The sequence below is a fragment of the Trichomycterus rosablanca genome, chromosome 5, assembly GCF_030014385.1.
Source record: "Trichomycterus rosablanca isolate fTriRos1 chromosome 5, fTriRos1.hap1, whole genome shotgun sequence".
Taxonomy (NCBI): domain Eukaryota; kingdom Metazoa; phylum Chordata; class Actinopteri; order Siluriformes; family Trichomycteridae; genus Trichomycterus; species Trichomycterus rosablanca.
In genome coordinates, this window is record NC_085992.1 from 39,624,845 (window position 1) to 39,650,559 (window position 25,715).

At 40.2% G+C, this 25,715-nt stretch overlaps 1 protein-coding gene across 1 annotated transcript; it reads left to right on the forward strand.

Moving 5' to 3' along the window:
* Positions 1-1,973: 1,973 nt before the first annotated feature.
* On the forward strand, positions 1,974-22,105 carry pyroxd2 (pyridine nucleotide-disulphide oxidoreductase domain 2). Its single transcript, XM_062996163.1, has 16 exons — positions 1,974-2,139; positions 2,433-2,452; positions 6,280-6,373; positions 11,895-11,968; positions 13,298-13,453; positions 13,563-13,716; positions 15,481-15,542; positions 15,634-15,731; positions 15,824-15,965; positions 16,044-16,178; positions 16,294-16,366; positions 17,854-18,010; positions 19,345-19,499; positions 19,578-19,684; positions 19,899-20,019; positions 21,888-22,105. Exons 1-16 carry the CDS (start codon positions 2,010-2,012, stop codon positions 21,956-21,958), a joined length of 1,749 nt encoding a protein of 582 aa, XP_062852233.1. The 5' UTR covers positions 1,974-2,009; the 3' UTR covers positions 21,959-22,105.
* Positions 22,106-25,715: the final 3,610 nt, after the last annotated feature.

Consider the following 25,715-nt stretch of genomic DNA (forward strand, 5'->3'; position numbering starts at 1 on the left):
AACACTCTTTCTATGTTCAAACAGTTCAAGCAAATAATCTTTTCTGATGTTACCTAAGTTGATTTCACTCATTAGGGCTGTTTTAGAACAAGGCTTTCTGGTCAGGGATGCAGTGGGTCTAATTCATTGAACAAAAGGCAGGAAAAACCTTAAACGGGTTGCCAGTCCATCACAGGACAGACACACACACCTTTTCACACACTCACATTTGGGGAAATTTTGTTCAGTAGCTTCTGTCAGCCTGACCATATGTCTTTGGCTTTATGGGAGAAAACTCACATTGACACAAAGAGAACATGCAAACTACACACAGAAAGGACCCTGGCTGTCTGGAGCCTATCCCAGCTATTTTAATGGGCACAAGGCACACAGTAACACCCTGGACGGGGCGCCAGTCCATACACACACCCATTCACCTACAGCGCAATTCAGTGTCTCCAATTAACCTGACTGCATGTTTTTGAACTGTGGGAGGAAACCGAAGCTCCTGGAGGAAACCCACACAAACACGGGGAGAACATACAAACTCCACACAGAAAAGACCCGGACCGCCCCGCCTGGGGATCGAACCCAGGACCTTCCTGCTGTGAGGCGACAGTGCTACCCACTGAGCCTAACATTTATTGTTTATTTTAATTTGAATCATGGGTGAATAAAACAAACACTGCAAACTATCTTATATTTCCCTCCTTTACACTTAAATGAAAATCGCCTGTATGGCTGTATGTGTTTCTAGGGTGTACTTCTACCCTGCGTCCAGTATTTCTAGGTGACATCTGACTCACAGAGCAGAGACCATGGGCATAAGGCATATATGACTCCAATAAGGCATTTAGTCATATAGTTCCATATGTTGGTAATTTAGCTAGTTATGATCTGAGTTCTGTCTAATCTAGGTGTACATTGACTGAATACAATACTTCAGATTTGTACTCTATGTACACCGATCAGACATAACATTAAAACCACCTCCTTGTTTCTACACTCACTGTCCATTTTATCAGCTCCATTTATGAGCACTTTGTAGTTCTACAATTACAGACTGTAGTCCATCTGTTTCTCTACATACTTTTTAAAACTGCTTTCATGCTGTTCTTCAATGGTCAGGACCCTCTTAGGACCACCACAGAGCAGGTATTATTTAGGTGGTGGATCATTCTCAGCACTGCAGTGACACTGACATGGTGGTGGTGTGTTAGTGTGTGTTGTGCTGGTATGAGTGGATAAGACACAGCAATGCTGATGACGTTTTTAAACACCTCACTGTTACTGCTGGACTGAGAATAGTCCACCAACCAAAAACATCCAGCCAACAGCGCCCCATGGGCAGCGTCCTGTGACCACTGATGAAGGTCTAGAAGATGTCCAACTCAAACAGCAGCAATAGATGAGTGATCGTCTACAAGGTGGACCAACTAGGTATGAGTGTCTAATAGAGTGGACAGTGAGTGGACACGGTATTTAAAAACTCCAGCAGCGCTGCTGTGTCTGATCCACTCATACCAGCACAACACACACTAACACACCACCACCATGTCATTGTCACTGCTGTGCTGAGAATGATCCACCACCTAAATAATACCTGCTCTGTAGTGGTCCTGTGGTGGTCCTGGCCATTGAAGAACAGGGTGAAAGCAGGCTAAAAAAGTATGTAGAGAAACAGATGGACTAGTCAGTAATTGTAGTGCTACTACAAAGTGCTTCTATATGGTAAGTGGAGCTGATAAAATGGAAAGTGAGTGTAGAAACCAGGAGGTGGTTTTAATGTTATGGCTGATCGGTGTATTCTCTAGTATTACATGACCTTGTGAACAAAACACTGTGCGCTTACATAACCCTACACTGCAGTCACAGGTATTTTGTAATACAGTTTTCCAGTGTGATTTTCATTTCTCTTGTGCAACTGTTCTGAGTGGAGAGGGTTGGTTGGCAGGAGGTGGGGCTGATCTCATTGCGTGACCAAAGATCTCTGTGCAGTGTTTGTGTTAAGAATTTGCAGTCTAAATGCCATGGTTGTGCCTGTAGCTTTGCACACCTGCTGCTCTCGATCAGCAGTGCATGGACTTGTTGGAACAGTGTGGAGATCCAGCCACAGCTCAGCACTTAAAACAGAGTATGAGGCATTGATAATCGGTGGAGGTAATGCTGCACAACTCTATCTTTACAATACACTCTTTCAACCTTGAGCTTCATGCACTAAGCTATAAATCATTTGAATTTGATTAGGGCTGCAGGTTTTGTGCTGTCAGTCACACACTACTGTGTGTAGCTCACTTAGAAAAGATTAATTTGTGCATTACTGTACTAACAAATTACATTGGAAAGTCTTTCTGACTGACCTTGTACAGAACAGCCGGAAATACTTTGAACTTTGTATTTCTGTTTAATGAGTAAGCATGTTTAACTTTAAAACTTCTCTCTTCTTTTCTTAGGGCACAATGGATTGATTGCTGTAAGTAGAGACATTAATGTGCAGTGGTGTATAGTAACGAAGTAATAATACTTCCTTACAGTACTTAAGTAGTTTAAGTTTTTTAGCTAAATAATGTGAGATGTGTGACAGACTGCAGCAGGTTTGGCGAATCTGCGCTTGTAAATTACATCAAACACATTAATGCGCAGATGCAAACGTTTTGTAAAAGCGCATCGTTAGGAATGATTAACAAAGTAAAGCCACAGCACCATTGTTTTTATTATTATTATTAGCATTAACATTGTTCAGATATCTAGCTACCGATTACATTCGAACCACAAATAAAACGTTTCACTACATTAGTTTGTAATTAATTCAGTGCAGACATGATGTGTCCCATCATTTTTAAAAACTCCTTAGATAACTTCTGTATTACACTGACAGAGGAAACATTCATGGTGCTGAGGAACATGCACGTCTTTAACCCTTTAATGCTCTCAACAAGAACTCAACTTTCAAAATTACACTGTGTTCCAAATTATTATGCAAATAATATTTTCTCAGATTTTCCAAAATTACCTATATGAATTGCAGTCATTGTAATTTTCCAGTCATCAACTATTAGAGTACAATTGAAAGGTTTTTGAACAAACTGCCAATGATAACAGTATATTTAAAAAAAAATAAAACTCAAAATGCACTCAAAATGCATGTTCCAAATTATTATGCACAGCAGAGTTTTCAACCTTTTCATTTTTATAAAGAACAAAAAAATGGTCATTTGTGAAATTATAAGCATTAGCAGGTTATTACAAACTGAAATCAAACAGTTTTCAAGTCAAAACTTTATTCTAGGTGATGTTACATTTGCACATAGGACCCCTTGTTCGAAAGGAGCTTCTGAACTCTCTCGTCCATTGAATTTGTCAGGTTTTGTATCTGGATGGTATCTGCTTCAATTGTTTTGCATGAGGACAGAATACCCTCCCAGAGCTGTTGCTTAGATGTGAACTGCCTCCCGCCATCATAGACACTCCTTTTGATGATGCTCCAGAGGTTCTCAATGGGGTTGAGGTCAGGGGAGCATGGGGGCCACACCATAAGTTTGTCCCCTTTTATGCCCATAGCAGCCAGAGATGCAGATGTGTTCTTTGCAGCATGAGACGGTGCATTATCATGCATGAAAATGATCTTGCTGCGGAATGCACGGTTCTTCTTCTTGAACCATGGCAGGAAGTGCTGTTTGAGAAACTCCACATACATTATGGAGGTCATCTTTACCCCTTCAGGGATCCTAAAGGGGCCGACAATCTCTCTCCCCATGATTCCAGCCCAAAACATTACTCCACCTCCTCCTTGTTGGCGCCGTAGCCTTGTTTGCATGGGGTGTCCATCAACCAGCCATCCTCCACTCCATCCATCTGGACCATCGAGCGTTGCACGGCACTCATCGGTGAACAAAACAGTTTTGAAGTCAGTCTTCATGTATTGTTTGGCCCACTGGAGCCGTTTCTGCTTGTGTGCAGTGGATAGAGGAGGTCGACAGGATGGCTTACGCACAGCTGCAAACCTCTGAAGGACCCTGCATCTTGTTGTTCGGGGGACGTTGGAGGCACCAGCAGTTTCAAAAACTTGTCTGCTGCTATGACAAGGCATTTTTGCAGCTGCTCTTTTAACCTGACGTAATTGCCTGTTGGAAAGAGTCCTAAATTTTCCCTTATCAGCACGCACACGTGTGTGCTCTGAATCAGCTACATACTTCTTGATTGTGCGATGATCACGATGAAGTGTCTTGGCAATGTTGATTGTAGTCATGCCTTGACCTAAACACTCCACAATTTGTTGCTTCTCAGCAGCCGACACATCCTTTTTCTTTCCCATGTTGGCTGAAAATGTAGGCTGCTTAATAATGTGGGACAGCCTTCTTAAGTAGTCTTGCCTTTAATTGGACACACCTGCCAAACTAATTAGCACAGGTGTCTGCAATTGCTTTCAGTGATATAAAGAGCCCTGACACACATCACCATCAATGAGTTTAACTGACAAACAAAAAAATTCTTACCTTATCACTCCTAAACACTTTTTGCATAATAATTTGGAACACAGTGTATATGGATGATCTTTCAGCTACTGCTTCAGGTTGACACATAAGTTAGAAATGGTGTTTTCTTAAAGTAAGAATACCAATATTTTCTGAGTTTAACACATGCCAATCAGGGAGTAGATACAGCCCAAAAAAGATTATTTAAATACAGCTTATTTTACCCAGCTATTTAGATTCAAACTAATGGTTGAGCACAGCCCTGGTTCTGGACTGCTTTGCTTGGGGGGGCAGTAAAACCTAATGAGGGGGCATGTTGATAGTCATGTTTTTGAAGCCAGAAATATATTCAAGGCTTGATTTGTGCATGAATGATGACAGCCAAGCTATTGATACTGGCTTAAAGTGATGTATGAGGTAAAGAAATAAAAATGCATGTTTTCGAACTTAAACTTAAAACCCAATGATTAAAAAATACATGTTGATTATGTAAATGGAGAAAAAAGATTATCTAATTGTATTTCATTTTAATACGCCCCCTTAATTAAATTGCCATTACTAATAGAACAACTCTATTTCTTGAAAGGCTTTAATACAAATTTAAGTCAAAGCTGACAAATGTACCTACACACAGACTGAGAATATTCAAACGTGGAAATAGGAATGAGTGAGAATATTTATATTATTGGGAAATTAAAATATAAAGAAAACAAAAGAATACTAATTCTGTAAAAAAAAAGTGTTTACCAGTATACCTGCCTCTCGCTCACACTAACAGAACATATACTGCCGAACTGAACTGTTTGGGGCAGTCTGCCGATTTTTATATGACTCAAAGAGTCAATCAGGAATAAGCAAGGAAATATCTTCACACTGTAAAACAAAATGCATTTTTGTGATTGGTTCAGAGATAATTTTAAAAATAGCCGTTGCTTGCATTGTGCTTGGGGGGGCAAAGACACAATTTGGGGGGGCAATGCCCTCCTCAGCCCCCCCCTAGCGCCGGCCCTGGTTGAGCAGATCATTAAAGGGTTAAAAGTGCCACACGTTTAGTTAAACTTGCTTGAGTTTTGCTTTTAAATTAACTCTGCCAAAATTCAGTTGTTTTAGGTTATTGGGATATATACAGTATCTATAACTAGAATGTACTACCCAAATCAAAAAAATGGAACAGTATAGAAAATGCAAATAAAATAGATGCAGTGTTTTTTTTTACATTTACATCGACTCTTATTCCACCTTTTATGAACCCAAAATATTTCATGTTTTGTCTGGTCAACTTCATTCTTAACATACACATACATGCATTTTAAGCTACAACACATTCTAAAAAAAGTTGGAACAGGGCAATTTAGTCCTCGTAATAAGGTTAAAAAACAACTAAATAATGACGTGATTTCAAATAGGTGATGTGAACAGCTGATTATAATCACAAATTGGCACAGATCATGTTCAGATGGAAGGAAGAAAAAAGCTTGTTAAGGTGGTTTACAGGCTTAAAAGAAAAATCTTCATATTTTTCTAAATGACCGCTTCAGTTTATACTAACAGCATTTACTTTTACTTCTACTTTTAATACTTAAGTACATTTCATATCAAATTACTTTTAATACTTAAGTAAATTAAACATCAGATACTTTTAGACTTTTACTCAAGTGATATTTTAAAAGGTGACTTTTACTTAAGTAAATTTCTGGTAAGATACTTGTACTTTTACTCAAGTATGGCCTTTAGGTACTTTATACACCACTGTCAATGGGTTTAAATGCTACTTATAAATGATAATATTTGACTGCAGTTGTAAAATCTGATCAATGTTCTCCAGTCAGCCTATCTGCAGAAAGGAGGCCTGAAAACAGCAGTTCTAGAGCGCAGACATGTACTTGGTGGAGCAGCAGTTTCTGAAGAAATCATTCCAGGTGGGTGCCAGAATCAGTCGCTTTGAGACTTTGCATTTGCAAATGCACACATTCAACCCAAATTTACAAAGATGCAGTAATTTACACCAATCAGCCAGAACATTAAAACCACCTCCTGGTTTCTACACTCACTGTCCATTTTATCAGCTCCACTTACCATATAGAAGCTTTTTGTAGTTCTACAATTACTGACTGTAGTCCATCTGTTTCTCTACATACTTTTTAAGCCTGCTTTCACCCTGTTCTTTAATGGTCAGGACCCCCACATGACCACTACAGAGCAGGTACTGTTTAGGTGGTGGATCATTCTCAGCACAGCAGTGACAATGACATGGTGGTGGTGTGTTAGTGTGTGTTGTGCTGGTATTAGTGGATCAGGCACTGCTCACTGTCCACTCTATTAGACACTCCTACATAGTGCCAGCGATAGCTCAGTGGTTAAGGTACTGGACTAGTAAACAGAAGGTTGCCGGTTCAAGCCCCGCCACCACCAAGTTGCCACTGTTGGGTCCCTGAGCAAGGCTCTTAACCCTCAATTGCTCATCGTGTTCCGCTCATTGTGTAAGTCGCTTTGGATAAAAGCGTCTGCTAAATGCTGAAAATGTAAATGCACCTAGTTGGTCCACCTTGTAGATGTAAAGTCAGAGACAATCGCTCATCTATTGCTGCTGTTTGAGTTGGTCATCTTCTAGACCTTCATCAGTGGTCACAGGACGCTGCCCACAGGGCGCTGTTGGCTGGATATTTTTGGTTGGTGGACTATTCTCAGTCTAGCAGTGACAGTGATGTGTTTAAAAACTCCAGCAGCGCTGCTGTGTCTGATCCACTCATACCAGCACAACACACACTAACTCACCATCACCATGTCAATGTCACTGCAGTGCTAGGAATGATCCACCACCCAAATAATACCTACTCTGTAGTGGTCCTGTGGGGGTCCTGACCATTGAAGAACAGGGTAAAATCAGGCTAAAAAGGTATGTAGAGAAACAGATGGACTACAGTCAGTAATTGTAGAACTACAAAAAGCTTCTATATGGTAAGTGGAGCTGATAAAATGGACAGTGAGTGTAAAAACAAGGAGGTGCTTTTAATGTTCTGGATGATTGTGTATAATGGACTATAATTGTAATAAATTAATAGGTTGGATGAATATGCTTATACAGTATTTAAGCATGCAACTAGGCCATGGACAAGGCCAAGAAAAGATCATATTTGCAAACACAAATTTCAAATAAAACAGGGCATCCCAGAATATTTTACATAAAATTGAAGAAAACTGTTCTGTATGCCATGCAGCTTTGCTGTTCCATGCCATATGATAGTGTGTTTAGAGGTGGTGGCCACTGCCCATCTATTGAAGCTTGGCTTGGCTTGGCTGGCATTACATGAATGATAGTGGAGTCAGAAATTCCATTGTTTATACCCAACCAGAGTGGGCCAGATGTAGAAAAAATATGCACTGATGGGCCACAGACTCAAATAAATATAACAGGCCTACTTGATTACAACAACACATCCTCTTTATTTGACTAACTTTAATGATCTATCTTTGACACTCCTCTTGTGTAAACTAAGATAATTACACTTCATCATTATAGAAAATGTTTCCTGACAAATTAAACATACACACTTCCCTCTGAAATTAGTACATTTTGTGTGCCTGAAATCTATCTTTGGAGCCACCATGTCTAGCCTGAAGTTCAGGAACATTAATATAGGTGGAACATCTGTACTGAGTGAAGGATATGGAAAGCGTTTTACACCCGTTTTATGTAATAGCAACACCCAGTGTTTAAACTAGGGCACGTGTCAAACTCAAATCTGGCCAGCCACTTCATTTTATGTGGCCCGCGAGAGCTTAAAAGACGTATGATTGTCTTAAAATACACTGTAAAATCGTACATTAACTGAATCTCCCACAATGCATGCCGATTTTGTGACCCGCAAAGTGACCGCATCCCGCCACTAGATGGCAGTGTTTCCACATCAGCGTTTAACTGAGGCGGTTTTCCAACAAATGATGTTGAGAAATATTTACAAATAATCCCAAAATTGCAGCAGCAGGAAGGTGATTTAATGAAAGATGGTAAAGTGAATACAAGTCTGTGCTTCAAGAAGAAAAACCGGTACATCTCTTGTGTTATGAGGTCGTGTCTGTGGTAAAGGAATACAATATAAATGTAGATATAGATTATAAATATACAGTTTAAATTTGGCATTTTGACACCAAACACAGAATTTAGCCTCGAAGAAAAACAACAAATTGTCTGAAACTTAAAAGGCAGACTGCAATCACAGCAGGATACGTTACAATCGGCCCTCGGTAAAAATGAGTTTGACACCCCTGAACTAGGGATTTCTTTGTTTTTAGATCAAAAGCACCATTATTACCAATTTGCAATTATTACTAATCTGCAGTTATCTTGCAACAAATGCCACAAATTGTCTCAGAGATTAAGACAAGGGCTGCAAATCAACCATTCTACTTTACAACAATCACAAAAAGGCATTATTTATAACTGTACAGGTGATGTTTTAACTAATCAACTTAATTTTTTTTCATAAACAGCTTATTACAAATGAGTTTCCAGCAACACATTCAAAAGTGGGGTCTGTTCTTTCTTTTAAAAAAAAATATTTTTTGTTTATGCATTTTCTCCCCTTTTTCTCCCGACTTTTAGCACGTCCAATTTCCCGATTGTGTCATGTTTCCTCTCCACTAATGCCGGCCCCGGCTCTGATTTGAGGAGAACGAAGCTAACACACGCTCCCTCCGACACGTGGGCAGTAGCCGTATGCATTTTGTCACCTACTCTAGACAAGATCAGCTTCGGACCAGCTCTGTGTACGGAGGGACACACCCTGATCCGCACTCTTTCCCTGTCTTTGTGCAGGCGTCATCAATCAGCCAGCAGAGGTCGTAGTTGCATCAGTCATGAGAGAGTCCCTATCCGGCTCAATACCCATCCCTATATGAACAACATGCCATTTGTTGTTCATTCGGCTGATCAGATGTATTCGAGATCCCAGCTGTGGTGTGCTGGCATGTGTTTTTACCACTGCACCACCTGAGTGACAAGTCTGTTCCTTTTAACAACACTTAATCATGAATCATTAATAGACTAAAGACACCAATTGATACATCAGACAACTCTTTAGCTGTACAACCATATGTACCAGTCTAGCACCAGTACTCTGATTACAAACAAAGAATTCATATGTTGCTCTGAAGTGGGTAGATATTTTTCAAAGTTAATGGTGCTCTCACAGATATGCCGGTTATCCATGCCATGAGTAATAATTTACCCCAAAACATGACCTACCCTGACTTTTAAACTTTACGCTCATAACAATCTAAACGGTCTTTTCCTTTCTTGGCTCAAGAATGCAAGATGCCTTTAATACAAGGAAATCTGTCACAGGAAATCACTGACAGTTAGCAGAGATTTTCGGCCTTCTCAAGGAAAAATGGCCCTACTATCCAGAGGTCAAAAAGCTAAGCTTAAACAATGTAATAAGACATGCAGTGACCAGAGGCTGATTGGCTGTGCTCTCTGGGTGCAATGAATGCCATTCCTGTCTTTCATGCAATGCCAGCAAATGTCTGGCATCTGTGAGCTCGTGTATATCAATGAGAGGATTTAGTGGCTTCTCTAAGCATATCAATCTGCCCAGCAGCTTAGATATTTAAAACTAAGGGAAGTGACACATATTGAACACTCCTATGATTTGTCAATAATAAATTTTAGTTTGTGGTCCACAACAATACTACATGTTGTACGACATTGTTGGTCACATGTTTGTGAACTTGCAAACACAAATTCTTCTAAGATGCTTCTAATTTAAAACTATGGCCAGTAATGTTGTAATAGATGTGATTTGTAGGTGTTGACGTAACTTCAGCCATGTAAATGTAGTGACTTATTGTTTTACAGGTTCAGTAGCATGGTTCAGTAGCATGTATGTGGGTGTGCACATGTGTGCACATGCCCAGACAGGCACATACGCACCTTTTTGTACATCCAGCCGCACATTTTTCTGTAGTTCACTTTATAATTTATACATTTTTTACTTACAATCTATACCAGCCTTATGATGTATACCAAAATAACACCTCCATATGTACCCACAGGCCCTGTTGTTGTTTTGTGTTGGTGTGATTATACAGATACTTGTTTGTATAATGTGAATCTTTGTAGTGTGTACTATTTCGATTTATGTAACTTGCTACTGAGGCTATCTGTCTGTCCATCTGTCGGTCTATCGATCGATCTATTGATCTATCTGTCTGTCTGTCTATCTGTCTGTCGGTCGATCGATCGATCTATTGATCTGTCTGTCTATCTATCTATCTATCTATCTATCTATCTATCTATCTATCTATCTATCTATCTATCTATCTATCTATCTATCTATCTATCTATCTATCTATAGCTATCTATCTGTCTGTCTGTCTGTCTGTCTGTCTGTCTGTCTGTCTGTCTGTCTGTCTGTCTGTCTATCTATCTATCTATCTATCTATCTATCTATCTATCTATAGCTATCTATCTATCTATCTATCTATCTATCTATCTATCTATCTATCTATCTATCTATCTATCTATCTATCTATCTATAGCTATCTATCTGTCTGTCTGTCTGTCTATCTAGCTATCTCTGTTTGTCTGTCTGTCCGTCCGTCTATTTGTCTATCTAATTATGGTTGGTTCAATATTAAATCCACAGCAATAAAGTAAACGAAAAGTCAAGGGATCTGAATAATATTTATTAATATATTAATATATGCATTTTTAGTAACAAAATGTTACCCCCAACTTGTTTATGCATTAAAAAACATACTTTTTACGTAATTATTTAAGTATAAGGTCCAAACATATTACATATATACATTTGAAGTGAATCTATGCACTGAATGTATATAAAAAAATGGTTAAACTTCTTTTAATTTTAACAAACTTTTTTGGAATTCCAAGCCTTTACAAGTCCCTGATTATCTGTTATTCTGGGTATTCCGCTAGCACACCAGGCCGAGATTCTGAACTCCTCGGTTTGAAACTCGGCATTGCCACTGGTCGGCTGGGCGCCATCTAGCGGACATAATTGGCAGTGCCTGCAGCGGACACAGTTCTGCTGGGAAGGGGGGGGGGGGGATGACAGGACTATGTAAGTGGGGTCTTCAAATGCTGTGTAAGGACCCTGATTGGCAGAAAGAGCGGCGCCTGTGCAGAATGCATAGGTGAAAAAGGGTTCCGCAAAGGGCTGCGCGTGGGTCGGAGGAGGCATGAGCAGCAATATACCCACCTCGACTGCAATCAGAGATCCCCCAGCAGCGGAAGACAAATTGACTATGCTAAATTGGGAGAAAATGGTAGAAAAGGCTTAAATAAAATAGAAAACAAAAAAAAGATTGCTTTATTGAACCTTTTGGGGGAAATTTTAGAACTTGCTTACATGGATAAAGTGTTGTTTTACAATTACATCAAAACATTTGATCAGTTAATTTCTCAATATATTGTAGGCTTTCATTTTTCCCGGGCCTCCTATCTCCTCAGCTTACTGCGTCCTCACATATATCAGGATCTCGAGCTCAAGGTGGGTGCAGTTTTTAATAATACTCTCAAATGCAGTTTTGTTTATTGTGTTCATGAATTAAACTGACTACACTGGCTCCACTGGCAAATTAGTAGTTTGTCTAAACTGACCTGTCTGACCTTTAGACCTGTGTGAACGTGTAAGATGAGAGAATAGTTCCTTTGGATAACTAGAATACAGCAGAGAAAGGGAAATTGGAAATCGAGCTAAGCCTTTTTAATTAAGGCAGTTTAAAATGGTTGTTGATAAAGCTTTGAATGTAAATGGGTAAATGGACATTAGAGATATGTCAGATATACACTGATCAGCCACAACATTAAAACCACCTCCTGGTTTCTACACTCACTGTCCATTTTATCAGCTCCATTTACCATATAGAAGCACTTTGTAGTTTTACAGTTACTGACTGTAGTCCATCTATTTCTCTACATACCTTTTTAGCCTGCTTTCACCCAGTTCTTCAATGGTCAGGACCACCACAGAGCAGGTATTATTTAGGTGGTGGATCATTCTCTGCACTGCAGTGACACTGACATGGTGGTGGTGTGTTAGTGTGTGTTGTGCTGGTATGAGTGGATCAGACACAGCAGCACTGCTGGAGTTTTTAAATACCGTGTCCACTCACTGTCCACTCTATTAGACACTCCTACTTAGTTGGTCCACATTGTAGATGTAAAATCAGAGACAATCACTCGCCCATTGCTGCTGTTTGAGTTGGTCATCTTCTAGACCTTCATCAGTGGTCACGGGACGCTGCCCACGGGGCACTGTTGGCTGGATATTTTTGGTTGGTGGATTATTTTCATTCCAGCAGTGACAGTGAGGTGTTTAAAAACTCCATCAGCATTGCTGTGTCTTATCCACTCATACCAGCACAACACACACTAACACACCACCACCATGTCAGTGTCAGTGCAGTGCTGAGAACGATCCACCACCCAAATAATACCTACTCTGTAGTGTTCCTGGGAGAGTCCTGACCATTGAAGAACAGCATGAAAGGGGGCTAAAAAGTATGTAGAGAAATAGGTGGACTACCGTCAGTAATTGTTGAACTACAAAGTGCTTCTATATGGTAAGTGGAGCTGATAAAATGGACAGTGGACATAATGTTATGCCTGGTGTATGTAGTGTTGTGTTCATCCACTATATTTATTTGGCAATTAAGATAAACTTGACAGGTGAAAGTGAAGTGTTTGTAATGTAATGCATTATACAGTAGATTTCTATGTACATGGATTTACCATTAAAATATTCTCTAATTAATCATGTAGAGGAAAGAAAGATGAGAGGGCTGTAGGTCAATGCTTTGCTTCTGTATCTGTGCAGAAACATGGCCTGAAGGTGTACAAGAGAGATCCCCATGCCTTTACCCCTATGCTGGAGGAAGGGGTTAGGGGACGACCCCCTCGCTCTCTTTTGCTAGGAAATGATCTAGCAAAGAATCAGCAGGAAATTGGAAAATTCTCAGAAAAAGATGCCAAGGTATATAGAAACTGTTCATTAATTTATAGCACATGCTTACAAGCAGTGTCATTTATTAGATGTACTGTACGCATACTTTTCACTATTTGTGTAAATTTTTTGCCAAAAGGCTTTCCCTGATTATGTTGCACATTTGGAAAAGTTGGCCTGTGCAATCCACCCACTCTTGGACGCTCCTCCAGTTGATGTGCCAGGAATTACCCAGGGATCTCTAAGGAAGAGAATGGCGGCAATGAAGAGTCTGAAACCATTACTGAAATCTGGTACATCACCTGCATTTAGAAATATCAGTGTGAAAAGAAAATGTATAGGACATTTAGTACAGTTTTGAGAAACATTAACATATGCCGTGCTTGATAGTTGGTACAAAGTGTTGTTCTGCCAAACATGTTGCTTGGTATTAAAAGCAACCATCCACGATTCTTTCACGTTTATCCACAGAAATGGTTTGTTCAAATGTAACACTTAGTAACTTAGTAAAACCAGTATATTGCTGATTTTTTTTTTGTCCCATTGGCTTGGTGTTTAGTCAAACCTGGTAAGAAGCTACTTGCTGCTAATCACATTGCACTCACTCACTCACTTTCTTAACCGCTTATCCAATTAGGGTCCCGCTGGAACCTATCCCAGCATTTCAATGGGCGCAAGGCACACAGCAACACCCTGGACGGGGCGCCAGTCCATTGCAGGTCAAACACACACACACATACACACACCCATTCACCTATAGGGCAATTCAGAGTCTCCAGTTAACCTGACTGCATGTTTTTGGACTGTGGGAGGAAACCGGAGCTCCCGGTGGAAACCCACACAGACACGGGGAGAACATGCAAACTCCGCGCAAAAAGGACCCTGACCGCCCCGCCTGGGGATCTAACCCGGGACCTTTTTGCTGTGAGGCGACAGTGCTACCCACCGAGCCACTGTGCCGCCCTAATCATGTTGCAGTGGAAGCAATACAGGAATACTATTTCCAAACTTTTTGGGTAAATACATAACACAATAAAATCATATTATGTTTGTTAAAATATAGGTAGCACAGGTCTTGGGTTTAATTCCCAGGTGAAGCGATTTGTGTCCTTTCTGTGTGATGTTTGCATGTTCTCCCTGTGTCCATGTGGGTTTTCTTCAAGTGCTCCGTTTTCCTCCCACAGTCCAAAGACATGCAATCAGGTAAAATTGCCATAGATATGAGTGTGTGTGTGCATGGATATGTGTGTGTATGAGTGTTTGCCCTGTGATGTACTCGCAACCTGTCCAAGGTGCCAACAATGACAATGAACGTATTCATTTTTACACACCACATGATTCTGGGCTGGGTTGTGTTCTCCCGGACCAGACCTCACTATCTGCATGTTTGTCTGGGGTAGAAGGATGCCTGAGGAAACAGGAAATATTAAAATCCCTCACAGCCACTGATCAAACCAGTTCTTAATACCCACGCCATTGCACCCATTATACTAGCTGAGCCACAGTACCATCCTAAGGTGCAGATAATTGTTATAAATGTTACTGTGGGCCACTCAGGCAGTGCAGCGGTAAAACACGCTAGCACACCAGAGCTGACATTTTGAACTTGTCAGTTCGAAACTCAGCTCTGCCATCCGGCAGGCTGGGAGGCTACATGAACATTGATTGGCTGTTGTTCATACAGGGTGGGAGCCAAAGCCGGGACCCCATAATTGATGCAGTTAAGACATCTGCTGGCTGGTTGATGGCACCTGCACAGAGACGAGGAATAATGCGTTGATCAGGGTGTGGCTCTCTGTACACAAAGCTGATCCGCATATGAACACGCCCCGTGCAGGTGAAAAGATGCAGTCGACTACTGCACATGTGTCGGAGGAGGCGTGTGTCAGTCTTGCTCTCCTCAATCAGAAAGTTGAGATCAGCATCGGTAGAGAGGAAGCGTAATGCAATCGGGTTATTGAATACGACTAGATTGGGAGGAAAATTGGGGGGAAAAAATAAATGTTACTATGAATGTTATTGTGATTTGTTGTTGTAGTTGTTGTTCTATTTTTCAGGGTTAAAATTGGGCAAAAACATTCCTGACTTTTATGAACTGATAACAGCTCCGGCTATGAAGGTGGGCAGATTTCAGGATTGTGCAGTTCTTTGTTTCACATTCAAACAGATAAACACTGCTTTTATTGCTTATATTCTCTGATTATTTGCAGATATTGAATCGCTGGTTTGAGTCTGAGCCACTGCTAGCAACATTAGCCACTGACTCAGTGATAGGAGCTAACATAAGTCCTAACAACCCAGGTAGTGGGTAAGAGCATTAATATTACCTTAAGTGTTTAAGTTACACTTCCATATTTTGCACTTTATATAAATTAAAGTGCTTAATGTTTTGTAATATAGGTATGTTTTACTGCACCACATAATGGGGGAGTTGGAGAAGGACATGGGAGCTTGGGGTTATGTGGAAGGAGGAATGGGTGGTGTGTCTAAGTCCATTGCTAGCTCTGCACACTCCCTTGGAGTTGATATTTTCACTGAACAGGTCAGAATATAAAGTTTGGCTTGATAAGCTATCTGAAGGTTGTATTATACATAATCTTAACTTATTTTTGTTGTTTAGGAAGTAAACCAAATTCTGATTGGACCAGATCATACTGCCAAGGGTGTTGTGCTAAAAGATGGTACTGAAGTTCGCAGTAAGGTGGTATTGTCCAATGCTACTCCTTATGTAACCTTCAAGAAACTCACTCCACAGGTATTATTCTACTGTACATTATTATCTTACATTTTATTATTTATTATTCACAAAGGAGTAAAGCTAACTGACTTAAAATAAATGCTGATTTTAGGATTATTTTTTCTGCTTACAGGATGCACTACCTCAGATTTTTATTAAAGCCTTGAATCAAATAGATTATACCTCACCTGTCACCAAGATCAATGGTATGTTAATTCCAGTCATCTGACAGTAAACTAACACTTCATGCATTACCACTGCTTTTTTCTGGTCATGGTTGCAGTGGGGCTTTCCCAGAATAAATGGGTGCAATGCAATGTGTTGACACACCCCAGAGAGGATACCAATCCAACTGGGCCTTCAGACATTCCCCCACATCTAGACACAGGCAATCATGTCTGTATGTAGATGTGTGACCGACCGTTGGGGATACGAACCCTGGGCTGGGATCCTAGCAGTTGCGAGCAAGTACAGTTTGCCGCTGCAAAACCAGAGCACTGTGAACATTTCAAACTGATTATTTATTTATTTATTAATTTTTTTTCTCTTTTTCTCAGATTTGTTCCCCCCAATTTTCTCCCCTAATCTAGTTGTATTCAATTACCCGACTGCATTACACTTCCTCTCTGATGCTGATTTCCACTCTGGCTGAGGAGAGCTGTGACTAACACACGCCCCGTCTGACACGTACGCAGTACCGACTGCCTTTTTTTTACTTGCACGAAGCGAGTTCATATGCGGATCAGCTTTGTGAACAGAGAGCCACACCCTGATCATCGCATTATTCCTCGACTCTGTGCAGGTGGCATCAATCAGCCAGCAGAGGTCATAATTGCACCAGTTATGAGGAACCCTGGTCCGGCTTACCAACCCTGTGAACAACAGCCAATCATTGTTCATGTGGCCGCCCAGCCCAGCCAGATGGCAGAGCTGAGATTCGATACGATGTATTCGAAATCCCAGCTCTGGTGTGCTAGCGTGTTTTACCACCTATAAAACTAATTTTTTTTTAAATATTAATTTAAATTGGAATGATTATTGAGTATGTTGTAGACATTACATTCAAAACATGGTCAGCAAAACATAAAAGGTATTTTTTGCACTTTTGTCAAATAAAGGTTCAAGAGAATTAAGAAATCAAAGATTCTTGTTTGTAACGCATTGCACAAAATGCCCCAACTCTTCAGGAAATGGGGTTTTATAAACCATTCATTTAAAATCACTCTTCTAAAATGCAAATATAATCCTGCTTTTGTACTTACTTGGTTTTTAAAAATAACTTCTCAATCTCGCTCAAGAAAATATGCAAACGCCCCCTTTTGCTTAGGCAGCATGGTGGTGCAGCAAATAGTCTTGAAGCTGCACAGCTCCATATTCCAGGGAAGCTGGTTTTAAACCTTCACATTCTCAAAGAAGTTCATTTCCTTTTAAACATGCCAGTTGGTGGATTCCTTTAAACAGCCCTATGTAGTAAATAAGTGACTGAACAGGTTTGTGTGTTTGATGCCCTGACTGGACTTATTCCAATAGTTTCACATGACTATGATTGGGTGACACTCTTAACACTTCTGCAAATGGCACACAATATACAAACAACAGACTAAATAAACAAATAGTACAGTGTGTTAAGATATTCCAATGACCTGGCCCTGGTAAATGTACATGTTCTTCTGCCTTGTTTCTACATTTTTAGTGGCTGTGGATAAACTGCCAAATTTTCTGGCTCTTCCTAATACTGCTGATGGAAAGCCTGGTCCACATCATCAGTGCTCCATTCACCTAAACTGTGAGAGTGTAGAGATACTGGAGGCAGCATATAAGGAGGGACAGCAAGGACAGCCATCCTCAAGGTTGGCATATCAGAGTACAATGGCAAAACGGTTTTATTTAAGTAATTAATTAAATAATTAAATGTTATTATGTTTAACTAACATTAAAACCACCTTCTTGTTTCTACACTCACTGTCCATTTTATCAGCTCCACTTCCCAAATAGAAGCATTTTGTAGTTCTACAATTACTGACTGTAGTCCATCTGTTTCTCTGCATGCTTTGTTAGCCCCTTTCATTCTGTTCTTCAATGGTCATGTCCCCCACAAGACCACTACAAAGTAGGTATTATTTAGGTGGTGGGTCATTCTCAGCACAGCAGTGACACTGACATGGTGGTGGTGTGTTAGTGTGTGTTGTGCTGGTATGAGTGGATCAGACACAGCAGCGCTGATGGAGTTTTTAAACACCTCACTGTCCCTGCTGGACTGAGAAAAGTCCATCAACCAAAAATATATCCAGTCAACAGCGCCCCTTAGGCAGCGTCCACTGACCACTGATGAAGGTCTAGAAGATGACCAACTCAAACAGCAGCAATAGATGAGCGATCGTCTCTGACTTTACATCTACAAGGTGAACCAACTAGGTAGGAGTGTCTAATAGAGTGGACAGTGAGTGGACACGGTATTTAAAAACTCCAGCAGTGCTGCTGTGTCTGATCCACTCATACCAGAACACACTTACACACCACCACCATGTGGTGGTTATGTGAAAGTCCTGACCACTGAAGAACAGGATGAAAGCAGGCTAACAAAGTATGTAGAGAAACAGTTGGACAATGAGTGATAAAATGGACAATGAGTGTAGAAACAAGGAAGTGGTTTTAATGTTATGGCTGATCAGTGTGTGTGTGTGTGTGTGTGTGTGTGTGTGTGTATAAATATATATATTAAAAATCTGTTTATTTTTTAATGTTTAAATACTTTTATACTATAAAAGTAAATACTATAATATTATTTCAAATAATAATGAGTCAAAAGTTTGCTACAGGTTACAGTCATAAAAAGCGAACATCAATGATAGCTAGTTGGACTTATCAATTTTTAAACAAAGTAAATTGCTAGTAGTCTCTTAATTACATACTGTTAGTGAAATGTAAATGTTCCCTGAACAGATATACGTTTAAACATTGACATTTCAAATCTAAACATGATTTTTTGTGATTTTAATGCATTTATTTTGTTTATTTATACAAAAGTAATAAATCAGAAGAAAGTGACAGACATGCAAATAACTCCTGCTATCGTGCTGCTATAGCTTATCAGCTTGATCATTTGCTGATGTCAGGTCTAACTCTTAACTCTTATTATTTCATGTCTAATAGCCTAATATACAGTATCATTATATTTCCTTAGACCTATGATAGAGATGACAATACCATCCGTACTGGATCCTACTCTCGCACCCCCTGGCTGTCACGTGGTCTCGTTTTTCACACAGTTTACCCCTTACTGGCTGGAAGGGGGGCGTGCATGGACAGACAACGACAGGGAGAAATATGCAAACACAGGTTAAACAGTAGGTAAACCACCCATAGATACTATGTATGTGTGACTCCACATAACATATGGCTATTCTGTCTTTACAGTGTTTAATTATGTCGAGTCTTATGCGCCTGGATTCAAAAAGTCAATCGTTGGAAAGGATATCTTGACTCCACCTGATCTGGAAAAGGAATTTGGTCTTACTGGAGGGGTACTTACACTTCCCACCACTATAACGTATTGTTTTAACATTGAAGATGAACAACAGATAATGACGTGCATACTTTGCATGAATAACAATTTGCTTTTCAACTATCATTTGCATCATTCAAAACTCATCATTTATTATTCAGAATATGCTGTTTTAACAATGTGCTGCTTTAAAATGCCTGTGCAGTAACCCCTGTTGGTATTTTTTATGACAGAATATCTTTCATGGAGCAATGTCATTGGACCAACTTTACTTAGCAAGACCTTTGCCCTCAATTGCTCACTACCGTTCACCAGTCAAAGGCCTGTACTTATGTGGCAGCGGAAGCCATCCTGGTTAGTAAATATATTCATAAAAGGTTGTCTTTTTAAATTTTTTTTAACCTGCATTATTTCTTAAATAGCTTTTAGTATTAACCTTAACTACTCAAGAACTGTAAATTTAAAATTTACAAACAATCTATATACAAAAATAAGTTGTACATTAAAAAAAAGATATACAGTATATTAAATAATCCTCAATGGAACTACCAGGGTTTTTGAATTTTTGTAAATATGCCATTTGGAAACTGTTGTCCTCCAGTTACCCCTAGTAGCTAGCTTACTAGCTAACAGCAACAATTCATTTTTGTTGTTTTTTTCGGCTGCTGTTCTAGCTCAGGGCGGCATGGTGGCTCGGTGGGTAGCACTGTCGTCTCACAGCAAGAAGGTCCTGGGTTCGATCCCCAGGCTGGGCGGTCTGGGTCCTTTCTGTCTGGAGTTTGCATGTTCTCCCCGTGTCTGCATGGGTTTCCTCCGGGAGCTCCGGTTTCCTTCCACAGTCCAAAAACATGCAGTCAGGTTAATTGGAGACAATGAATTGCCCTATAGGTGAATTGGTGTGTGTATGGGTGTGTGTGTGTGTGTGTGTGTGTGTGTGTGTCTGACCTGCGATGGACTTGCGTCCCATCCAGGGTGTTACTGTGTGTGTTGCACCCATTAAAAAGCTGGGATAGGCTCCAGCACCCCCCCTAGACGTTGATTGGATAAGTGGTTAGGAAAGTGAGTGAATGAGTGTTCCAGTTCATATACCAGACAATTTTTTCCCGGATGCTCTTTCTGACGCAGCCCTCCATTTTTAATATGGCTAGGCTGTTACGGCCACCCTCAGACATTAGCCAATCATGTCCATGCAAACACCCGATTGACAGCTTGTATCCCCGGATCTCAGCTGTAATGGGCTAGATTACTTAACTGATGAACCACCCACTTATTAATAATGTTAGAATTTGTCAGTAGGCTCAAGTCTAACTTCTGATTTGTACTGTATTTGATTTGTACTAGCTCAAAGGCATGGAGATAAAAGGGATTTTGGCATGAGATTTATTTTTATATAATAACATTTTGTAGTGTATTTATCAGTATGCAAAACACACCATAATATCTAAACTTGTATGTACATATTAGCAAAGTTCATTTATTTTCAGTCTGTTTTTCCACCGCTTCATTCTGGTCAGGAGCAGGGTGGGTTTGATTTATTAGGTGAAAGGCAGGAAACACCCCTGACAGGTCACTAGAGGTCCTAAAACAAACATTTGCTAGCTAAATAGTTAGCATATTGCTATACATTGGTCGTAGTGAGAAAAACATTTGCTGCTGCTGTTGGCCTTTCGAATACTAGAGTAAAAAAAAATCTAATCTATGAACCTTTAAGAGTAACCAAATGTTCAAATATTCCATACTGCAGTGTTAAGTAGGTTATGCTAGCATACAGCTAACATCAGTTATCAGACCTTTAAATAAACTGCTAATAATCTATTATTTTTTTAAACTGTACTAGTAAATGTGCATTTTTGGCTCATTTTGTGTGAAGAACAAATAAAATAACATGTTCACACTGTACACACAGGTATAAAAGTGTGTCCCTTTACTCTGTCCTACTACAATATGTCCTGCTGTGAGTGTGTGTGTCTCTGTGGGGCAAATTTTACCCAAATTCCAATATGGTACCAGCCAATGTGGTACCAGTGGTATCAGCTATCATAAAGAGGTTTACCCTTAGGTTTTTGAGTTCATGGGTACTTTTAATGTAAATACAAATGTGACAAACATTTTCAAAAAGCACCTCAAATATACACAGTTGTGCAATTACATTTAATACTGTTTATCTTAGCATCCTGTGTGCTCAACATTGTGTACCTTTTACTCTTTACTTTTTAATGCAGGAGGAGGTGTTATGGGTGCTGCTGGCTGGAATGCTGCCCTGGCTGTTCTGGCTGATCTTAAACGCAAATGAAGTGTTCTCTGGATGTGACAGAGCTGAGTTCTACACAGCAAATACATTCTAGTAATTGTTCACACTGGTTTACTTGGCCAGTACTAAGTACAGAGATAGTAATGACCAATTCTTTAATAATAAAAATTAATACATTTTGTCAAAGCACTTAAATGATCTCTGCTGCTTGGTGTCATGGGTGTCTCTCTTTGGAACGCTGCTCTGACCTTAGGTTATAAAAGCAGTTTCTAAAAATAAATTTTAATAATTAATCATTATTAATTAAAGACATTGTTTCTCAATGTTTTCTATGTTCTTGTCCTAAAAACGATTCTTATTTTAATTGATAGTACAGTACACAGATTCAAGAAAAAAAAAAACTAAGAATAATTTAAATTGTCTTTGATGCATGTACTACGATCAGCCATAACATTAAAACCACCTCCTTGTTTCTACACTCATTGTCCATGTTATCGGCTCCACTTACCATTTAGAAGCACTTTGTAGTTCTACAATTACTTACTGTAGTCCAATTGTTTCTTTTCATGCTTTGTTAGCCTCCTTTCATGCTGTTTTTCAATGGTCAGGACCACCACAGAGCAGGTATTATTTAGGTGGTGGATCATTCTCAGCACTGCAGTGACACTGACATGGTGGTGGTGTGTTAGTGTGTGTTGTGCTGGTATGAGTGGATAAAACACAGCAGTGCTGCTGGAGGTTTTAAACACCTCACTGTCACTGCTGGACTGAGGATAGTCCACCAACCAAATATATCAAGCCAACATCGCCCCGTGGGCAGTGTCCTGTGATCACTGATGAAGGTCTAGAAGATGACCAACTCAAACAGCAGCAATAGATGAGCGATCATCTCTGACTTTACATCTACAAGGTGGACCAACTAGGTAGGAGTGTCTAATAGAGTGGACAGTGAGTGGACATGGTATTTAAAAACTCCAGCAGCGCTGCTGTGTCTGATCCACTCATACCAGCACAACACACACTAACACACCACCACCATGTCAGTTTCTCTGCAGTACTGAGAATGATCCAACATCCAAATAATACCTGCTTTGTGGTGGTCCTGGGAGAGTCCTGGGTGAAAACAGGGTGAAAGCAGACTAGAAAGGTATGTAGAGAAATATATAGACTACAGTCAGTAATTATAGAACTACAAAGTGCTTCTACGTATATTGTAAGTGTTATGATGTGGGAGGAAGGACCCAAGGATGCGGAGGTTTTAACTTAAAAGGGTTTTATTTACAAAATCATAAACGTAATATACAATAAAATAAAGGAATAACAGTAACAAAAAACACTTCGGGGAATCCCGAAGGCAGCCGGTGACGCCAGACTGAAAGAAACAAGGGAAAAAACATAAAAGGGAAAAAGGGAAAGCGCGAGGCGCGAACCCTGGTCGCTCACCTCTAGGCTGGGAGCTTAAGCACGCTGCCACAGCAACGCTGAAAGCAAAACCGCTCCCAGCACTAAAGAGGCGAAGCGACCGGGTTCGCGAGGTGGGAAACCTCGCGCTGTTGGCCGAAGAAGGGGGGATGACACCGCCGGTAGATAAATGGCACGGCGCTCACCAGCAGTTAATGCTGGTCAGCGCCATGCCATCCACCGGGTGTGATTTACTTGCGGATTTATAAAGTTAAAAGCAAAGGCGCTGTCACCAGCCAGGGTGGCTGGGAAGTGGCCGTTTGCCCCTGCGCTCCAGAGGGCGGAACGTGACGCTGTCACCAGCGGTAGCTGGGAGGGGGTCACGTTCCTCTGGGCGCAGTCATGGGGTCTCTAGGTGGCGGCGGCACGGCGGCTCGACGGCTCGGCGGCAGCGGCCCGACAGCGACCTGAGAGCAACCACCAGGCGGCGGCGGCGGCACGACAGCTGCGGCACTCTGGCGGCAGCTTGGCGGCGGCGGCGGCGTGGTGGCGCCCACTAGCGGTGGCCCGGCGGCAGCGGCACGGCGGCGGCGGCACAGTGCGGCGGCACAACCTAAAGATAATAAAAAAAACAATAAACATAAAAGGACACCGCAGTGTCAAACAAACTCAAAGAAAGAAAAAAGAATCAGCCAATATGAGCAGAAGGTGCGACGGCTACAGCTCTGCACCTATCCCTTAAATAAGGGAAGGCACAGGTGTAGCCACTTCGCCCTAACGAGCTGGCCAGGTATTTAAAGGCACAGCTCGTTTCTGCTCTGTAAGGCCTGTGGCATCAGGGAGAGATGGTACATTCCCCTGATGCCACAGAGCCTAACAGTAAGTGGAGCTGATAAAATGAACAGTGAGTGTAGAAACAAGGAGGTGGTTTTAATGGTATGGCTGATCAGTGTATATGCATATATGACAATGTGTGTTTATGAATTAAATCGATGACTTAGCCTGTCATCATTTTTGAATACTGAAGTATGTCTTTGCGTTATGTGCCTTCAAACACTTGCCTGTCGATTATAACAGGAAATATTTTGGGATATGTGAGGGTGAACTACGTCCAATGAATTATTTTCTAAGAATTCCTTTTTATTACTCATTTAATGTTTTTAATTAGCAGGTGTGTCTTATGTGGAATTTTCTTATAATGCATTCCATAATGCATTCTCGTGAGGTTTGTCATCTATACAACAGACTTTACTTGAGCCTTTAGCTGGCCATAACTGCAGTGAATCATCAGCAAGGGTAATTTACCACTAAATACCACTAATCTATATATCCCTCATTACTGGGTAAACTGTGGTCATTAATTTAAAATAGACATCAGTTATAACTAATGTAATGCAAATTACATATCTAAATAATCTAGAGTGGTTTTTATGTCCCACAACTTTGTCACAAGTTTTACATCAACTGGAGAAACAAAAAATTGCTATAAGTGTGTGTGTGTGTGTGTGTGTGTGTGTGCATTTCGCCCAATGAATCAGACCCATCGCAACCCTGACCAGGTTTGTGCACATAATTTCTAATTCTTTAATGCCTCATGTGGGTTTTATATGTGATTTAGTCCACACTTATGAAACACAGTAATGTGTACACTGTTATAATGTACATTATATGTTCAAAGTTATTGGACATCCCATTTCGAAAATAAATTATTTAAGGTATTGTTATAAAGTACTAAAGAATATTAAAATAGAGCTATAATAGACCGCTATGCAATATTTTTTTAGTTATAACACCGGCCACTCTTCTGAGAAGGCTTCTCACAACAATTTTGTCTGTGGGAATTTGTGCTTATTCAGTCCAAACAGCATATGTATAGCAGTATGTGGTAAAAACTATATAATGAGGCAGTATGTAGTATACACTATATAATGAGGTAGTATGTAGTATACACTATATAATGAGGTAGTATGTAGTATACAGTATATATCAGGGCAGTATGTAGTGTTCACTATATAATGAGGCGGCATTTAGTTACACTATATAATGGGGTAGTATGTAGTATACACTATATAATGGGGTAGTATTTAGTATACACCATGTAATAAGGCAGTATGTATTATACACTATATAATAAGGCAGTATGTAATATACAGTATATATCAGGGCAGTACGCAGTGTATACTATATAATAAGGCAGTACGTAGTTTACAAGTATATAACCGGGCAGTATGTAGTATATACTATATAATAAGGCAGTATGTAATATACAGTATATATCAGGGAAGTATGCAGTGTATACTATATAATAAGGCAGTACGTAGTTTACAGTATATAACCGGGCAGTACGTAGTATATATTATATAATAAGGCAGTATGTAATATACAGTATATATCAGGG

Bases quoted from the DNA above. Each gene is read 5' to 3' on its own strand.
- pyroxd2 (XM_062996163.1), top strand. From the start codon at position 2,010: ATGGTTGTGCCTGTAGCTTTGCACACCTGCTGCTCTCGATCAGCAGTG. The intron at 6,374-11,894 runs GTGGGTGCCAGA...AATATATTGTAG, and splicing joins TTCTGAAGAAATCATTCCAG to GCTTTCATTTTTCCCGGGCC. The intron at 16,179-16,293 runs GTATTATTCTAC...TTCTGCTTACAG, and splicing joins TCAAGAAACTCACTCCACAG to GATGCACTACCTCAGATTTT.